The sequence below is a fragment of the Leuresthes tenuis genome, unplaced genomic scaffold (assembly GCF_036924035.1).
Source record: "Leuresthes tenuis unplaced genomic scaffold, fLeuTen1.0.hap1 SCAF_10, whole genome shotgun sequence".
NCBI classification, from domain to species: domain Eukaryota; kingdom Metazoa; phylum Chordata; class Actinopteri; order Atheriniformes; family Atherinopsidae; genus Leuresthes; species Leuresthes tenuis.
The window spans coordinates 2635759-2655927 of record NW_027325364.1 but is presented as its reverse complement, the minus strand read 5'-3'; the positions used below and the strand labels follow the sequence as shown (position 1 = coordinate 2655927).

The window sequence follows — 20169 nt, the reverse complement described above, 5'->3', positions numbered from 1 at the left end:
GATATTTGATCACTTTTATTGAATAATCTGTAAATAATGGAGGAAGAGCTGAATTACGTGTCTGTGACTTTCAATTCTAACGGCATCTCTCTGCGTGGTAAGTCCTCTGGCTGTTTTATTTCTGAGATATTTAGTGCTGCTGAACATAGAGCTTTTCACTTAACCGTTGTAATGTGTATGGATCAACTACCTCCATTTCTTGCTGACATTTAAAAGCAAAATGCTCTTCTTTTTATTCTGCATTTCTGTGAAAAATGTCAGTTTTTTTCTTTGCAAATCAATAGAGTTTCCAAACAAATGTCATAAATATTCAAAAATAAAACTATCCAGTTAGGGTTTGTTTAATTTAAGCAATAAGTAACTAAAAACTAAAAAGCGCTGAATCTTACTCTTTTATAGTAGCCTGCTAAGAAACCTTGAGTCATGGACCACCCTCCTAAAAGTTGGGGGTTGAATCTAGGTTGAATCGTGTCTTAGGACACAGATCTTTTCTTTTTTATTCATAGATGTGGACACAGCAGTAACTGCCCAGAGAAATAAAATCCCATCGCTCCCACAAAAGGTTGGATTCTTTGATTTGAGGAAGATGATAAAGACTCCAAGATCATGATCTGGTCAAGCTTCCACAGAGGCCGAAGCTCACAAGTGAAAAGCACAAATGATTACCTGTTAAATGCATCTAGATAAATGTAGAATTCCCATTTCCTAAATATTAAGACAAAGGTTGCTGTCCTTTAGCTACCGATTGGTCTCAACATCTGATCTCGGAGCTATGCAGAGTTTTTGAAGGGCGGAAAGGGAAAAAAGGGCCCCAATATCACACTTTAAGTATTCTAAAATAATACAAAATGTAAGTGTATAATCTGTAAACTTGCTTAAACCTTTATGTAACATACACAAGTTTTAAAGAAATTAAGTGTCTTCACTGACCGACTTTATTGAATTTAGAAAATATAGACAAATCTAGAATTTGATGCCGCAACACGATCAAAGGAAAGAAAGACCGAACAAATGAACAGTCGAAGCAATCTGGAAGATTGGTGACAGGTGAGGCTTCTCCAACCAGCAGGTTACCTGCTGCCAGGTGAGGGTGTCAGGATTGGGTATAAAAGCAGCTTCCACCAAAGGTTCAGCCTCTCCAACAAGGATGGGTCGTGGCTCACCACTTTGTGCCAAACTCCATCAGAGAATCATCAATAAGTTCAGGAAATATTCCTCAGAGTCAGACTGTAAAGAACTTTGGTCTTTCAGCATCTACAGAGCAGAATATTGGGAACAGATTCAGGGAGTCTGGGGAAATCTCAGTGTGGAAAGTTGCTGTGAAACTCACCCACGGCTGCTCAGATGTGTGTTTTATTACTTTGGTTTCAAGCTTTAATTTGCCTTAAACGCCAACAACGAGATAAAAACCCTCAGAAACACAGTTAAAACAGTTAAAACAGTAAAAAAACATCCAAAAATCTGCCCCAGAGTCAGACACAGCAGCAAGAAAAGTGTCACAGGAAGTGAAGAAGAAGAGAAGGAAGACAACAGGAAGTGAAGAAGAAGAGAAGGAAGACAACAGGAAGTGAAGAAGAAGAGAAGGAAGAATAAGCATCAGATGCTGGAGAGATCAGAGGAAAAGACAGATGCAGAGAGAAAGAATTCTTTCTTCTAACATAAGCTCAAACCTTATCGTCTGTTAGCTCCAGTTTTATCTCATTTCACTCAGAAATCTGGTTTTCAGCCTTTGAAAATGTTCTTTCCAATCTCACACTGACACATATCAAATGAGAGAAAAACCATTTATCCTCCTGTTTTGTCTTTTCTGAGCAGGTTTAAGCTGCTTCACTGACCAATTTTTATGAATTTGGAATATCAAAATAAATCTAGTTTAATGCAGCAAAACACTCTAAAAGCTGCTGTAGAGTCAAAGAAAGACAGAAAGTTTGTAGAATCTACAGCAACAGCTTCTGGAGCTTCTCCAAGCAGCAGGTTACCTGCTGACAGGTGAGGGTGTCAGGATTGGGTATAAAAGCAGCTTCCACCAAAGGTTCAGCCTCTCCAACAAGGATGGGTCGTGGCTCACCACTTTGTGCCAAACTCCATCAGAGAATCATCAATAAGTTCAGGAAATATTCCTCAGAGTCAGACTGTAAAGAACTTTGGTCTTTCAGCATCTACAGAGCAGAATATTGGGAACAGATTCAGGGAGTCTGGGGAAACCTCAGTGTGGAAAGGCCAAGGACAGAAAGCCCTGTTGGATGAGCTCGGAGCCCTCAGGCAGCACTGCAGGAGAAACCGTCAGGCCACCATGATCCATACAGCCACATGGGCTCAGGAGGAGCTGGGAAAAGCATTTCCACTCAACACAGTCCACGGCTGCATCCAGAAATGTGAGCTGAAGCTGCATCACACCAGGAGGAAGCCATATATCAGCTCTGAGCAGAACCACGGCCCAGTTCTCTGGACTCCAGCTCATCTCAGAGGGACAGAAAGACAGTGGACACGTGTTCTGTGGGCAGATGAGTCCACGTTTCAGCTGCTTCTGGGAAAACTGACGTCAATAATAAGCTTCTATTGCAGAGGGCGTTGTTAGACTCAAAAATGTGGTTAAATTTTAACATATTTCATACTTGATTACTATAAAAGGTGATAAAGTTTTTGTTATTGTGAGAAGATCATATCAGAAATGTCTCTGTCTTAAAATCGCAGATGTAAACAATCATTTTTATTTTTTAATTTAACAGAAAACACAACAAACTCAGAAGTAATCTACGATGAGGTGAAGACGGGGGAGAAAGCATGTCCAGTCGTAACAGGTTTGTTGTTTCCCAGAACCCAAAAAAACACACATTTTCTCATAGTTCCGGTAATAAATGTGCTTTTCTTGTTCTTGTAGAGAATCAGAAGGCAGCTCGGCTTTGTTCCCCACTAACTCTGGCTATGGCACTTTTGGGGTCTACTTGCCTCATCCTGGTTTCGGCCATCACCGCCGTCAGCTTCCACTGTAAGTCTACCTGAACCTATGTTTAAGGACTTTCAAGGCAGTGTGAGATTACCAAGAGAAACCCTTCATTGCTGCCCGCAGTCTTATACGAGCTGAGAAGACAGAACATGGCGTTAACGGAGCAGAACCTGCGGCTGTGGACGGAGAAGGCCGCTTTAAAGAAACAGACGGAGGACCTGACCAGAGACAGAGACCAACTCAGCTGGACCATTGGAGTCATCATGGAGTACGACAACTTCCCAGTGAAAGAGCTCTGCCCTCAGAAAGGTGGAAAGGCTCTCATTTCTGTGGATTTTATGCATGCGTTTCATGTCTCATGTTGGAATTTCTGTGAATAACTTCAGCAGAAAACAGAATTATTCGTATTATTCTTTGATTTTTATAAACAGCCCAAATATCTACGATTAACTGGGATAGTGATGCTTTTCTTCTGCAGAGTGCAAACCTTGCCTCGACGGCTGGCTTCTGTTCCAGTCCAGCTGTTACCTGTTCACGGATGATGAGTCTTCTTGGCGGTGGAAGAATTGGGAGACGAGCCGTGATCGTTGCAAGGAAAAAAACGCAGATCTGGTGGTGATTGGCAGCCAGGAGGAACAGGCAAGGCTGGTTCAGTTTGGACTTATAGCAGCGGATGTTCGACGAGTGAAGCCACAAAATCAGTTTCTCAGATATCAGATGTTTTAAATTGATCCTGTTATTACGATCATTGGTGCTGCAGCTTCTGACATCCACACATTTTTAATCCCTTTGTTTATCTGTGATCTCCTGAGGATAATTCTTTTAAACACATCTCATTCAGTCATGTTCTGCTGGTCTCTCATTGAGACAGACTTGGTATCTATTGGATGAATAACACCTGTATCCTGAATGCAGGAATTCATCAGCAACCACACGAAAAACTACGATGCAAAGAATGGCTACTGGATCGGCTTGAGCAAAAACACCAACGATGTGTGGATGTGGGTGGATGGAAGTGATGTCACTGAGATGTAAGCAACCAGCTGCCACTGACATTTTAACCCCTACAATGCGGGAACTTCTCCACTACTTTCAACAGACCAGTAACAGATGATGAAATGAGTGCCAGTAGTTGAGAAATGGCTTTCGACATGTCTCCGTCCTTCAGTTACACCAGAAACAGCATAAACCAGCTAAGATGGTCCAGAAGGAGCAGCAGCGCTGCCGGGTTATGGTTGAAGCTGTCGTTTCTCCTCATAATCAACACAATGAAAGTGCAGCTCTGCAGCCACTCTGTTGCTATCTCTCACAGCCGAACCAAAAAGCATCGAGTTTTATTGATCTGACACACAGAAAAATTAAAATATGATACATTAAAATAGGCCGTGGCGCATCCACCCATTTAAGATGCACTTTTCAGCTCAGATTTTTAAAAAAAACACTGTTTTGAGTCTATTTTAATGAATTAACAGTGAATAAAAGACAGCCTCTTCTCGCTGTGCTGTACCTAAAGGTTTTAAAAAACAGCGCTGGAGCTCTTCTGCACAGAAACTCAGCAGATGTCAGACAGTCACTCACCTTTTGGTGGTCGATTCTTTTTGAAAACAACTGTGGAATAGTTGACCTCATCCTCCATCCTTAAAAGTCAGCTATGAGTGAATAAAGTTCTTCTCTGAAAAGTAACAGGTTCCTCTTCCCTTCAGCATCTTAGTACAGAGCTTTGGTGCTGCATTGTGGGCATTTGTTACCCAAGCTGTATGGTTTGCCTCTTCTCGGAAGTACGCCTGCTTCTGTAACAAATAGACTTAGACAGACTTTGTTGTCATTCAAAAGCACATTTGAGCGAGATTTCGTTGCAAGGCTCCAAGAAAACAGAAGACAAGTAAAGCAGTATAAATATAAAGTGGTCTTATCAGTGTTTGGTGCCTCAATTCAACCGAAACAAACAGGAAAAAGCCTTTTTTTCCTCAAAAACAACATGGCAGCACAGCTCAGGTTTGCCCACCCTCACAGGAACCAGCACAGCCATTTTTTAAGGCTGTGAATCGTGAGCACAAATCCTAATAAACCAGCCTGTTATTTATTTATAGACTCTCCTTCCTGGGTCTACGTTTCCTCGTCCTTACGTTAGAGAAGAAGTGAAGCACGCAGTGTAAATACCTCCTGGGAGGAAGAAGCTCTCTTAGTAGAATTAGATCAAAGAAGATTATTGTGGTATTGTCATAATAACGAGTTGAATCACCTGAAAAGTGTCTCATCTGTTATTTGAAGTGTTAATTTAGTTGTTCTGACTTCCAGGTTTTCAGCGTAAAGTCTGCTTTGGTTGGTGTTCGGTTTTCTGTCCCGTCTTCCTGTTCCCAGTCTGTCCTTTGGGCTTTCTCCTCTCCCTGTTCCCCTGGACTCATTTCTCCACCCACCACACCTGCCTTCACTTTTAGCCCTCTCTGTACAATAGATCCCTGTCATTGTGTTGTTGTGCCCTGCCTCATTCCAGGCTTACTCCCCCTTTTCCACGCTCTGCCTCATGCTTTGGATTTTTGTGTTCTGGACTTTTTGGCCACTGCAGCACCTTCGGTTTAGTTTTTGATGAGTTCCACTTGTTTGAGGCAGGAATATGGATCCCAAACTCCACCTGTACACACACACACACACACACACACACACACACACACACACACACACACACACAGTGCGGTTACATGCAGGCAATCGGATCGGATTAATGGCTAAATTACAATAAGATTGAGTGATTCAGCTCATGTAACAAGCTTAATCCGACAAGAAATCGAATCGGATCGGGTTACTTGCGATTGAATTAAGACCCCCGAGATAACTCGATCCAAACGTGCACTGAATGTGCACGTAGACGACAGTGGATGCTCGAGATTTTTTCCCGTGATCGTCACCCAGAAGTGGAAGGAGACGATATTCCTGTTGTTGTCGTCAGAAAGAAAGAAACAACGCGATGGAGAATGCGCCGTTGTGCATCTCTGTGCCATAACCAGCTCATCACAGATGGAGAGGGACGCAGCTTCATCTCGCTCTGCGTTCGCCATCTTTCTGAATGCCTGAGTTTGTTGTTGTTGGTGGTGAAGACGCCAACAGGAAGTGGCTCTATTAGCGATAGCTGAAATGGGGACAGCGCCACCTATGGTACCGGGGTATGACATGCTTTGTGCCAGTGATTCCATTCATTCACCTCCATATATCCAAGGATAATTACCCTCAGATAAGGAGCAGAACCCAACTGTAGCTGTAATCCAGTTAATCTCAGCATGTGGACCCACTGTATGTCTTCAGAGAGTTAGTTTTTAGTACTTTAGCTTAAGATCATGAGTCGAATCCTTCAGTTTTAGCCCAAAACTGAGGCATGAACTTGGGTTAACATTGTGTGCACCCCTAAAAACAAGGAATTATTAAAAAGTATGATTTGGAAAAGAGTGAGTAACCAAACAAATGATCTGGCAAAGAACAAATAAAAGTAAAAGTGAAATGGGGACAGCGCCACCTATGGTACCGGGGTATGACATGCTTTGTGCCAGTGATTCCATTCATTCACCGCCATATATCCAAGGATAATTACCTCAGATAAGGAGCAGAACCCAACTGTAGCTGTAATCCAGTTAATCTCACCATTGTGTATTTATACAACAGGATTTATCGCACATATAATCTGTTTTATACCTCCATAAACACTCAAAGTCACCGGTAGCTTGAGTATATATGCTGGTCCAGCCGGTTAAGGAAGATGAACCATAGTTTAATTTCACTTCAACGTGCCAGAATGGTTCAGATCAGTAGAATAAAGGGCGGGTGTCACTCTTCACGGTGTGTAGCGTGAACGGTTCTGCAGACGCCGGCTCCTCGGCTGCTGATTGGATGACATCACAGTCGGAGGCGGAGTCTTTCACAGCCGGCAGGTCAAATACCAACGAATTAAACTCTAAATTTGGCTGTTTTCACGCTATAATCCAGTTAATCTCACCATGTTGACCCTCTGATAGATTCAGCAGTCCTTCTTTCAGCCAGGCCTACTGTTTAGGTTCCTTTTCGTAGGTCAGTCATTCCAAAAAGGCCTAGCCTCAATGTTTTGGGCGTGTCTTAGGTGTTCACAGCATGCCTGTAAGTGTCGTTCTTACAGCTTTAACCCCCCCCATAAACTTTGAATCAACAGTGTCAGACCAAAGTGGAAGAAACTAACTTTCTGTTTATCTGAAGTTAAATGCAGTTTAAGTCATTTATGTGTTGATAAGACAGAAGTGGAATTTAGTTTATGAGCTATCGTAACATTGTTTTTCTCAGGCTGACATTGTGTGATGTTTTTATTCATTAGGTACTGGGTGAAGGAATCGGATCCCAGCAGATTATCTTGTGCCATAAGTAATCCTAGTGAGCGACCTCTGGCCAACTGGGACAAAGTGAGCTGCAGCATGAAGAACCAGTGGATCTGTGAGACAAGAGCCCTGATCAGATCAGATTCGGAACCAGTCACAGGATCAAATTCTACTGTTTAGTATACGAGGAATTTTTTTATCTCTGTCAAAACTGATTGTTTTCCTGATTGATTTATATATTTTTGCCTAGTATTTGCTCTGATATATTACAGTTGTGTGTTAAATGGATGTATATGTGAGCCACACTGTAATGGAAAATTAATTCTTACATGCATTGTATTGAGTGTTACTGTGTATAAACTGCAAATGACCTGTTTTCTTCAGTTCCTCTTTCCAATGATGTTATAATGATAATCAGCTATACCCAAGGAGTGATGACCTGCCAAGTGGGCAATAAAACTGAGAGTCTTTGCCTCAGTGTTCAGAGCAACTCTGTGTTTTATACGGTGTTGTTATAAAAATATATTATTTTTTAACATGAGTCAGCTGGTATGACTAATTTCCCTTTCTGCTGTCCACGTTGTGTATTTGTTTTGGGGCATCTACTGTATTCATACTATTTGGATATGTTATCTAACAACATTTCCTAAGAATGAAACACAAAGACTGGGGAGAATAATTTGTAAATTTGAACTTTTTAAAGGATGTTTGAGATTTTTCTATATTAAACTTTGCACTCGCTGACATATTGACTCATTATCAGAAACCGGAGTACCACAATATGAAAGACATAGTCTGGTTCTGATCAGATATATAAATATTAGGTAATTACAACCTCAGATGAACACATATTACACTGTGACATCATTTACTGAACAAAAACTGAGACAAAACCCAGAAGCAGTGTGAAAACTCACCGCTTCCACAGGATTTAAGAGGATAAGTAGCAGCCAGCTGCTGCTGATCAATGCTCTGATTAACTGATCAGTTTGCTGCTCTGCAGCATTCAGGTGTGTGTTAACACGATGCCAAGGAGGAAAGACATCAGCAATGATCTCAGAGAAGCAGCTGCTGCTGCCCATCAGTCTGGGAAGGGTTATAAGGCCATTTCCAAACTATCTGGAGTCCATCATTCTACAGAGAGAAAGATTATTCACAAGTGGAAAACATTCAGGACAGCTGTCAATCTTCCCAGGAGTGGACGTCCCAGCAAGTTCACCCCAAGGTGAAAAAGCCCAGAGCTACATCTCAGACTCTGCAGGCCTCGGTTAGCATGTTAAAGGTCAAAGGTCACCCCAAGGTGAAAAAGCCCAGAGCTACATCTCAGACTCTACAGGCCTCAGTTAGCATGTTAAAGGTTAAAGGTCACCCCAAGGTGAAAAAGCCCAGAGCTACATCTCAGACTCTACAGGCCTCAGTTAGCATGTTAAAGGTTAAAGGTCATACATCTCAGACTCTACAGGCCTCAGTTAGCATGTTAAAGGTTAAAGGTCATGGCAGCACAGTTAGAAAAAGACTGAACAAGGATGGCTTGTTTGGAAGGGCTGCAGGAGAAAGCCTCTTCTCTCTAAAAAGAACATGGCAGCACAGCTTAGGTTTGCAAAGCTGCATCTGAACAAAGCTCAAGACTTCTGGAACAATGTCCTTTGGACAGACCAGAGCAAAGTGGAGATGTTTGGTCATAATGCACAGCAGCATGTTTGGAGGAAACCAAACACAGCATATCAGCACAAACACCTCATACCAGCTGTCAAGCACGGTGGTGGAGGGCTGATGATCTGGGCTGGTTCTGCAGCCACAGGACCTGGGCACCTTGCAGTCACTGAGTCCACCATGAACTCCTCTGGATACATGTATAACTATCATGAAGTCTTGTTACTTCCTGTTGTTTTGCTGAACTTCCCTGGTTTGAATGTACTGATTTCTTCTCCTGCCATTCATTTTGTCACAACTCGTCAGTATATTGACTCCCCGTTTTCTGTTAATCATTTTTTGATGATTTGTTCCGTGTCTTAAACCTCCTATTTTTCTTTATATTATTTTTTGAATTGGCTCTATATGATTTAATTGGATTATGATTACAATGAATTGAATTCCAATTGGCTTGAATTGGACTTTATTACTTAAGTGCCTTGAGATGACAATTGTTGTAATCTGGCGCTTTATAAATAAAACTGAATTGAATTGAATTGAATTGAAAGTCTGGGCCGTATTTATCTATTTGTCATTTTCAGTAGAAACGTGAATGACGACTAACATCTAATGCGTCAGTCTTCCCTTTTACAAACGTGTTAACCAACAGAGGTCTTCTGTGAAGGTTGACTTCATGCTGAATGTCTCAAGTTCCCTTTATCACAATGGTGTGGTTTTACAGAAGCATGCATGCTTGCAAGAGGAGGCAAAACTGGCAGCTCACGAACGACCACAACGCAACACCAGATCTCTGTAATAAAATGCAGAAGGGAAGAGGAACCTGTTACTTTTGAGAGAGGAAGACTGTCACATTATTCACTCACTGCTGGTTTTTAAGGATGGAGGATGAGGTCAACTATTCCACAGTTGTTTTCAAAAAGAATCAACCTCCAAAAGGTGAGTGACTGTCTGACATCTGCTGAGTTTCTGTGCAGAAGAGCTCCAGCGCTGTTTTTTAAAAAGATTCAGGCACAGCACAACTTTTGTAATGCGTTGTCTCTATTCATTGTCATAGTGTGAAGAATCATCCCAGTAAATACACGTCCTGAGACGTCTTATCGGTGTTTCGTGTTGTTTTTTTCATGCAGAGAACAAAGAAGAAGAGACAGTTTATTCTGAAGTGAAAAGAAAAGAGCCTGCGACTGTCGTATCAAGTAGGTTACAAAAATACTGCGAATATATGCGTACTTTTGTCTCGTGTCTTACTCAGAACAGAACAAACTAACACTGCAAGAACAAATCAGTAAAGGTGGATACAGACCATTATAATCAACCTAAAACGGATGCTAGTGGACAGCCAATACAAGGAAGGGGTTCACCACAATATGTGTCCAAATCTAAAAATGCTAAATCATTCTTTATGAAGACAGCTGAGGGTTTCACCCCTCAGCCTGAGGTCAGGATGGGTTAATCGTATGAATATGCCCTGCAGGATTAAATTCATCATGAAATCATCACAGTAATGTTGACACTGACAACTTGAGTTTTCTCCTCTCAAACAGAGGACAAAGCGGCGACACGCTCTCACTCTCGGCTGCTGCTGGTGTGTTTGGGGATGCTTTGTGTCCTGCTGATTTTGGGCATCGCCATCATCATCTACAGTGAGTTTGATTGCAGTTTACCTCACGTTTAAAAGATTAAAACAGAGACTTATTGTTTTGTACTGCAGGAGTTAATCATGGGTCAGCAGCCTTTGAGTTTCCAGCTGTGGCAGTATATTATACAGTGCGTTTACAGCTGGTTAGACGCTCGTACACGTGACCTGCGTCTAATGAAGTGTATCCTTTATATCTCAGTGAGAGATCACAGCTTTAGGGCTATTAGACCAAAAAGCAGAAGTCCCATTTAAGGCAGGTTTGACGCACTTGTTGTTGGATGTCGCCGTCCTTTTTTAAAGCCATATAGGAAAGAGGAATTGGTGGTTAAAGTTGATATGCCTCAGTGGAGGTAGTCACAGACCGTAAAGAAGTGAGAAGTTGGAGGTGTGATGGAGTAACACACTAGCTTTAAAAATTAAGGTGTTTTCGCACAGCTGATTCCACCAAACAACGCTGTTCGTAATGTTATAATTGGCTTTGTTCTTAGACATTATGTATTCATATTCTGTATTTTCCTAAATAACCTCTGTTCCTAGCTGGTACTTTTCCACTCTGCTCATACGGCGCAAGAGATGACCTTAAAATGGTCCGAAGACCTTAGAATGACATGAACAACTGGGTCAGACTAAACATCTCTATTGGAGCAGATAGGTCTGGTACATTAGATCCGAGCCTAAAACAGTTTATCACATCCAAAGAACACAACAAGGACAGCAGCTGGCCTGATCAGGCCACTAAAAACTGGCCAATTATACTCTGACAAGTGTGAATACAACCTCTGTGAGATAAAGCTGAATATAAATATGACATGTTTCCGGATATCGGGGCTCGGCCTGACGGATTTCCTGCTCTGGCACTCCGAGTCCAGCTGAAATATACTTTCCATGTGACCACTAATAAATACTTTCTTTAATAAACCATTTCTCCAGCTTGTTCTTGGGTTTCCAAGGAATGAATCGGGCTAACAGTAAGCATGAAATAGCCACGTCTCCATTTACCAGCGAAGCAAATTGCAGCGATCTCTAAATTGTCCTTAGGAGAGAGTCTGAGTGGTTGTTTGTGGCGACCTGTCCAGGGTGCTCCAGCTCCCCCGTGACCCGACCGACGGTAAAGGTCTAGGTAATGGATGGATGGATGGTTTGGAAGAGCATAAATTACCCTGCATCGTGTAGCCTGCATTGCCGATCATTTTAACTGATTAGAAGACAGAAGAAAACTTCAATGAGGATAAAACAACAACTGTGGCAGACATTCACTTGAGGAAAATTAATTCTTCTGAATTTATTTCCCTCTCTGGGAATATCTGGGATAATATATCAAATTTTAGAAGATGCCAGTCAGTCATGTGAGTTTAGGTATGAATTCTGAATTCTGAAAGTTGGCCGAAGACAAGGAGATTTGAACATAATACTGTCTGACTGTCGTCTTTTTCACAGTCAGCGTGATGATGAATGAACAGCAAGCACACCTCAGGAAAGTCACTGCAGACAGTGAGCGGCTGATTGTGGAAAAGAGAATCTTAGAGAATCGGACTGAGGAGCTGAGCAAAGACCGAGATTATCACAACAGGATGCTGGAAGTCATCCTGAAATTCGACAACTTTCCGGTCAAGGATTTCTGCCCTGACAAAAGTGAGTTATTTGGCTTCAAAATCATCTCTCAAGAGACATAATATTTCAAAATATGGTCATTCTTTTGTGTATGTCAGTACTTTGTACTGCAACAGAAACAGGAAAATTATTTAAAAGATATAGAAATAACCATAAATAGTTTTAAATCCCACTCAAAAGGACCACTGTGTACATTATCTGAAGGTACCACATGTTGGTTTAGTTCTGATCATGAAGAAATCCCAAAGAGGAATATAAAATGTAAATATAAAGTGCATATTACAGTAAAACCAGATCTTGCGACATTTGTGCACATGCAGGGAAATTCTGAAATTAAAAAACTGTTGCTAAACATAGATGAGCGTGAGGTGGTTTGGAAAGATCAACTTTCTAATTTAACAACATGGGGCTGTTCCTCCAAGACTGTGAGAAGTCCATCCAAGTGTTTGGGAGTGATTTAAATGTTCCTTTCCTCTGCCTCTTTCATGAAAACAGAGTGTCAGCCGTGTCGAAAAGGCTGGGTTCAGCACCAGAATAAGTGCTACCTGTTCTATAACGAAGACATGCCTTGGAAGACGTGGAAAGACAGCCGAAAATCCTGCAAAGATATTCAATCAGATCTGGTTGTCATTGATACTTTTCAAGAACAGGTGAGCTCCAACATTACAATTTAATCTTCTACACAGCTAATTTCTTTTTTAATTATTGTATTGTATTCAGTGTCTGGAAGTGTGAATGTTTATGATAAATCACCATTTCAACTTACAGCAATTCATCAGTGGACACATCGAGCCTTATTTTGACGAATACCATGGATACCACATTGGGTTACGTAAACAGGACAGCAACTGGGTCTGGGTTGATGGACGTAAGGACACTCTTGGGTAAGAAAGACTTTATGGTAAAAGAAAATAAAACTATTCTTTCTTCTGTTAAAGACTCCTGTTCTGAGTCCATCAAGGCTGGTTTTTATCGAACTAAAAGGCTGTTTGGCTTTCAGTTTAGTCTCATCTTGTTTTGGAGCTTAATTTATAGTTCAAAATGTAAAGCATGTGTGATTTTAGGCTGAGGAGTCAGAGTCAATGTCCTGACTTATCTACAGAAACCGTGTGATTTTAGGATGAGGAGTCAGAGTCAATGTCCTGATTTATCTACAGAAAGAGTGTGATTTTAGGACTAGGAGTCAGAGTCATAGTCCTGACTTATCTACAGAAAGCGTGTGATTTTAGGACTAGGAGTCAGAGTCAATGTCCTGACTTATCTACAGAAACCGTGTGATTTTAGGACTAGGAGTCAGAGTCAAAGTCCTGACTTATCTACAGAAACCGTGTGATTTTAGGCTGAGGAGTCAGAGTCAATGTCCTGACTTATCTACAGAAACCGTGTGATTTTAGGACTCGGAGTCAGAGTCAATGTCCTGACTTATCTACAGAAAGCTTGTGATTTTAGGCTGAGGAGTCAGAGTCAATGTCCTGACTTATCTACAGAAAGCGTGTGATTTTAGGACTAGGAGTCAGAGTCAATGTCCTGACTTATCTACAGAAACCGTGTGATTTTAGGACTAGGAGTCAGAGTCAAAGTCCTGACTTATCTACAGAAACCGTGTGATTTTAGGCTGAGGAGTCAGAGTCAATGTCCTGACTTATCTACAGAAACCGTGTGATTTTAGGACTCGGAGTCAGAGTCATAGTCCTGACTTATCTACAGAAACCGTGTGATTTTAGGCTGACGAGTCAGAGTCAAAGTCCTGACTTATCTACAGAAAGAGTGTGATTAGGACACACTGGGCTTTATTAAACCAAATTTGAAAAGCAAACAAGCAGAAACAGGATACAGCCAAACATCCGTAACTGTTTAACAGTAACTGTTTAATTCCTTTTTCATACTTTATTTATTATATCTAATCAGCTGCACAAGGAGTCATATCCCTTATACTGATGTTCATGTTTTGTATTTGAAGGTACTGGATAAAAGGGGTATTTGGTACACCAGGTCTATATGCACTGATGATCCCTGGCAGGAATCTCACGGAGAGCTGGAACACAACAGATGAAAAGTTTGAGAACAAATTCATCTGTGAGCATGATACGGTCTTCATCCGGTCCTTTTAATCAATATTATGTTTCTGTTCTCCCTCTTCCTGTTGCATGCATGACTAAATGTCTCCATTATCTAGTCTGAATAAATATAACATGTATGTTTGAAACATCTGTTGGAAACTGTTGAGACAAACATGAACTTGTGTCCTTCTGATGAAACCTTCATGGTTTTCTCCATCTCTGTCGTTTCTGTGCATAACGGGCCGCTTACTTTCAGGTTTGGGGTAGAAATGAAGTGCTGCATGTCCGATAAAATGTAAAAAATTGTTAGATCTTGTGCATCTTTAATCTGTTGATTGTGTTGCCTTTTTACGGCTCATTTAGTGCCATTGATGTTTTCATATGTAACAATGGTTCGAGTCCAGCATGAACTCATCTGGATATCAAAGTTCTATCGAGTCAAATGTGCAGCCATCTGTCCAACAGCCAAATGGTATCAGCTTCGGTTGCTTAATGCTCCCCATACAGTGGGAACAGCCTTTAATCCAGCAGCCCCACATAAAATGTTTGTTTATGCCTCGAAATATGACTCACGTGACTGTTTCAAACCTGCTCCTCAATGTGAAATGTGTTGTGTTGTAATCAGGTTTTCTTCCTTTTTTAGATTAGATTAGATTAGATTTTCCTTTATTGTCCCACAATGGAGAAATTCACATGGTTACAGCAGCAAGCAAGAGACAAAAAGAAGAAAGACATACAATAGCAGGTAAAACCACCAGAATCAGCAGTTGTACATGGGCTCGTAAAAAGAAAATTGCACATTGTTATTATATTATTATTATATACAGTGGTTATTTTACAGTGGATATTGCACATTAAGTACACAGGGGTCCCCCAAGGTTCAGTACTGGGACCTCTTCTTATTGCCATATACACCAACTCACTGGGTCAGATCATCCGATCACATGGCTTCTCATACCAATGTTATGCTGATGATACCCAGCTCTATCTGTCGTTCCCACCTGATGACCACACGGTCTCAGCATGAATCTCAGACTGTCTCTCTGACATATCAACATGGATGAAAGCCCATCACCTCCAACTTAACTTCCCAAAAACTGAACTGCTTGTCTTCCCAGCCAAACCAACCATACACCACAGCATCTGCATCCAAACTGAATCCTGATCTCTTGCTCCATCAAAAGTAGCTAGAAACTTGGGTGTCATGATTGATGACCAACTAATCTTCAAAGATCCCGTTATCTCGGTTTCTCGTTCGTGCCGCTTTGCATTACTAAACATAAGAAAGATCAGACCATACCTAACCCAACATAACCAGCTGAGCTATCCAGGCTCTGAATGTGACAGATCACAGTTTAAGTGACACTTTTTATAAAAACACACAAACCGACTGGTTTATTGGCTGATACAAATGTTAAAGCTCAAACCTGAGAGTGTGTAGTTTGGCCTTCAGTTTCTAATTCAAGCATCTTTGGGACCTGAGACACCAAACAGTCGTCCATCAGACACGTTATGAGCGTTGTCTTGGCTTTTTGGTGAAGAGTTCTCTCTCATTGGCTGTTCAGAACGGTGAATATGTCTACGAGGAAGTGTTTTCATTGTCTTTGAGAAGCCTCGTCATACACAAAGAAGAAGATCATAACCCTTGCTGTCTTTAAGGTATGTTTTAAGAGTAGCAGAAGAGGAGCAAAGAACACATTAGGTGCATTCCCACTGTAGGAACCTTTTGCAGTTCCTAGAACCTTTTCAGGAATAGGGTCGTTTTTTCGTGCATTCGGACATACAGGAACTAGGGACCATGGCCCTCAGTTCAGTTTGCTTCTTTTATAATTAACTAAAATATCCTTAAAGGATAGTCTTATATACCATCTCGCTGCCACACTTATTCACTTTTTTATTAACTTTATTCACACCTGCAGTCTAAAGACGATACTTTATTCTTTTAAATTGCATGTGAATCATTTTCAAAGGAACACTAAAGCTTACGGCTAAAAGTCAGACACAGAATCCAAATCAGGAAAGGTTGACTTGCTGAGACTCAGCTTTGCTTTTTAACAGCATGGGAACGGATGTTAAGTTTTTTACAGTTTGAGGTTGTCACGGTGACACTACACCAAACATGATTTCTTATAACTATACTCATCATCAAATAGAAGAAATGATGTAATGCGCAGGAAATAAATGTGACATTTAAATGTTGAGGAAATGTTAAAATGAATCCAACTCTTGGTTCGCAGCAGTGTGGACATGACTTCACAGCCACGCCGCCTACTTCTAAGAACTTGTGTAATCAATAGTCACAAAGCAAGTTAGGTCTCTTTTTAGGTGGTTTACCAAAGTATCCATACGCCTTCAAAAGGTAAATCTGCATGCAGAAGTCCTACTGCATCATTTTCCTCATTCAGTGTGTCTAAACTTCTCACATGTAGCCGTCCTACTACATGCCCGCTGGACCCCGTTCCTACTAATCTTCTCCAATCCATTACTTCTACTGTAACTGCAGCAGTCACCCATGTGATTAATGCTTCACTGACATCGGGCACATTTCCTACCACATTCAAGCAAGCTCAGGTTACACCGCTGCTCAAGAAACCTTCCCTCCCTCCGACTCATGTGGAGAATTATCGGCCGGTCTCTCTCTTCCAGTTTCTGTCTAAAATCATTAAAAAGGTCTTTAAGCAGGACACCGATTACCTCTCACATAACAACCTCCTTGACCTAAACCAATCTGGGCTTAAAAGTGGACACTCCACCGAAACGGCTCTGTTGGCTGTGACAGAAGCCTTAAAAGAAGCCAGAGCAACAGCTAAGTCCTCTGTACTTATCGGCTGCATTTGACACTGTCAACCACAGTATCCTTCTGTCCATACTCTCTGGCATGGGCACCACCTCGCCACAGGGGTCCCCCAAGGTTCAGTACTGGGACCTCTTCTCTTTGCAATATACACCAACTCACTGGGACAGATCATCCGATCACATGGCTTCTCATACCAGTGTTATGCTGATGATACCCAGCTCTATCTGTCATTCCCACCTGACGACCACACGGTCTCAGCCTGAATCTCAGACTGTCTCTCTGACATATCAACAGGGATGAAAGCCCATCACCTCCAACTTAACCTCCCAAAAACTGAACTGCTTGTCTTCCCAGCCAAACCAACCATACACCACAGCATCTGCATCCAAACTGAATCCTGATCTCTTGCTCCATCAAAAGTAGCTAGAAACTTGGGTGTCATGATTGATGACCAACTAACCTTCAAAGATCACGTTACCTCGGTTGTTCGTTCATGCCGCTTTGCATTACTAAACATAAGAAAGATCAGACCATACCTAACCCAACATGCCACCCAACTCCTAACTGGTCTCCAGCCTGTGCTGTGAAACCTCTGCAGATGGTCCAGAACGCATCTGCATGTGCAAATCTGTCTGAATGCGCTTATAGAGGGAAGTACAGGGTAGGAGATGCTCTCTGAAGAGCTGGGTCTTCAAGAGTTTCTTGAAGATAGACTTGGACGCCCCTGTTCTGGTAGCGCTCGGTAGGTCATTCCACCATCGTGGGACGACACATGAACAGAGTTTGGATTGTCTTAGGCGTGGTGTAGGAGCTGCTAGACGACAATCCTGGGACCAACGGAGGGACCCAGTTGGGACAGAAGCCTTTGCAGGAGCATTCAAGTAGATGGAGCCGTTCCATTAAGCTCTTTGTAGCTAACATCAGGGACTTGGATCTGATGCAGGGGGCTAAGGGCAGCCAGTGGAGCTCAATGACCTGAGAGATGCATCTGGACCTTCAGCTGATCCATCTACTGTTGGCCCAAGCCTCATCAGAAATGGTCTCCATGGAAGGGTGGCTGTCAAGAAGCCGTTCTTAAGGAAGGGAAACAGGGAGAAAAGGCTGAGCTGTGCCAAATGACACAAGAAGTGGACTGAAAATAACTATGTTTCTCCTTTTTTGGAAAAGAAATCCTCGAACAGTACAGACTATTTGGAATTCATCTGTTTTTACTTCTTGGAAATAGAATCTTAGACTGATCGTCAAATAAAGGATCAATGTGGAAATTCATAAGAAGTAAATGTTGAAAAGTTTAGTTTAACTGACGCAGAAGAGTTGAGTTAACTTCCTTTATTGCAGCAGTGCAGATACGTCTCAGACACACTTAGTTCAGACAGCTTGTGTAAAATGTCACCACAAAGGAAGAGCTCTTGCATCTTTCATCATTTTTACACGCAGTGTTGAAGACACACATTAACTTTTGTCCATTCAGAGCATCAGCAAGTACCGACACCAGGTTCTTTTTTTCTTTAACTTTCCTCATTTTCAGTGATGGATGAAGAAGTCCACCAGTCAGTGGATTACCAAAATGTTCCTTCAAAGAGTAAGTGACTCACTTTATCATATAGAGCAAAAAATGTGAAGTTTCTAAATGATTAGTAAAGAAAAAAAGCTGGTTTGTTGGAAGTTAATAGGTACAAGGTGCATTACCTGCATTCCTGATTCAGTTCTTATTAACGGTTTTGCACTTTCACAGATATTTCGTGCACCTTATTGTAGAATATTCCTGATTCTTGAGGATAGTTTTCAGTGTTTTTAAGACTATGAAATCTATGAAAGCTCTGTTTTGAATAATTAAAGATCTGACATTTACTGTCACAAAAAGAACAGAGAAAAAGAGAAGTCTGTCAGATATTAGGAACCAGCCATGGAAACAGTCATATAACCCATATAATCAGGTCTTATTGGGTCATTTTTCAGTGCAAACATGCATTGCAGCTTAACGTGACTGTAAACTTTTCATATTGATGATATCTGGGTTTCCTTATTGCACGCAGATAATAAAGCAGCGGCACACTCTCACAACCCTGTGTTGCTGTTGATTTTGGGGATATTGTGTGCCGTCCTGGTGGCAAGCATCGTCGTTATCATCCGCAGTGAGTTCCTTCACAAAGCCATTTATTCCTGGACTATATATTTAATTTAACCCCACGCTGAAGGCCTTTTCAATTATGGGCTCTGTAAAAAAAGGCTTGACCTGCTGCTGTGTGTAATTAAGACACCAAAAGCATGAATTCAGACAGAAAGCTGACATAAAACATCATCCACAGCATTTACAACACAATACCTTTACCTGCAAAGAAATATAGATGGGGGTAAATGGACTGTACTTGTATAGTCCTGCAGGATTTAGATGTTCCCCTGCTCCAACACACCTGATCCAGATTAAATGGATCTCTTCAAAAGATTGTTCAATTCTGCACAAACCAGCCAATGAGTCCTCGATCTGAATCAGGTTGAGATCCCTGTCTCAGATGCTTAGTGTCAGGATGTAAGCGTTGGGCACCCAAACCCTTTCAACTGCTTTATGTCCACAAAGAGCCCCTTTAACCACTAACCGAACTAGCAGTAAAAGCTCAGAAGTTGCTTAGTAAGCAAAAAAAAGGTCCATAGTTTTAACTGTTAGCAACAAGCCATTTTTATCTTTATCATTTTAAACTTTTTAAACAGTCTTTAAGCCTGGACTGCTTCTAAAATGAGCGTTATGTAATAAGAAAGAGATGGAAACATTAAGGACTGACGGACGTCTTTTCTTCTTCACAGTCAGTGTGGTTTTGTACAAGCAGGATGCAGAGCTCAGCAACCTGATGGCAAAGATAAGAGTCCTAGAGAATCAGACTGAGGAGCTGAGCAGAGTCAGAGATTACCTTAACTGGACGCTGAAGGTCATCCTGACATACGACAACTTTCCAGTGAATGACTTCTGCACTGACAACAGTGAGTATTGGACACTGATAACTTCACAATTAGAGCTTATGCCACCGTTGATATTATTTCCCAATAGTACAAAGAGATGGTTAACAGGTCGGGCAATCCTTGGTGCATTTTATTTCTACTGTTCTGACAAGAAGCTTATTATTCCTAATATAATC

General features: G+C 41.5%; 2 protein-coding genes across 2 annotated transcripts; both read left to right on the top strand.

Moving 5' to 3' along the window:
- Positions 1-36: 36 nt before the first annotated feature.
- Positions 37-7463, top strand: LOC140315818 (asialoglycoprotein receptor 2-like). The gene is made up of 7 exons (XM_072393394.1): positions 37-97; positions 2730-2801; positions 2882-2989; positions 3071-3256; positions 3426-3586; positions 3863-3978; positions 7281-7463. The coding sequence occupies exons 1-7, from the start codon at positions 37-39 to the stop codon at positions 7459-7461; spliced, it is 885 nt and encodes a 294-aa protein (XP_072249495.1). The 3' UTR covers positions 7462-7463.
- A 2283-nt stretch (positions 7464-9746) lies between these two features.
- Positions 9747-12855, top strand: LOC140315817 (C-type lectin domain family 12 member B-like). Its single transcript, XM_072393393.1, has 5 exons — positions 9747-9870; positions 10062-10127; positions 10476-10574; positions 12008-12202; positions 12677-12855. The coding sequence occupies exons 1-5, from the start codon at positions 9813-9815 to the stop codon at positions 12853-12855; spliced, it is 597 nt and encodes a 198-aa protein (XP_072249494.1). The 5' UTR covers positions 9747-9812.
- Positions 12856-20169: the final 7314 nt, after the last annotated feature.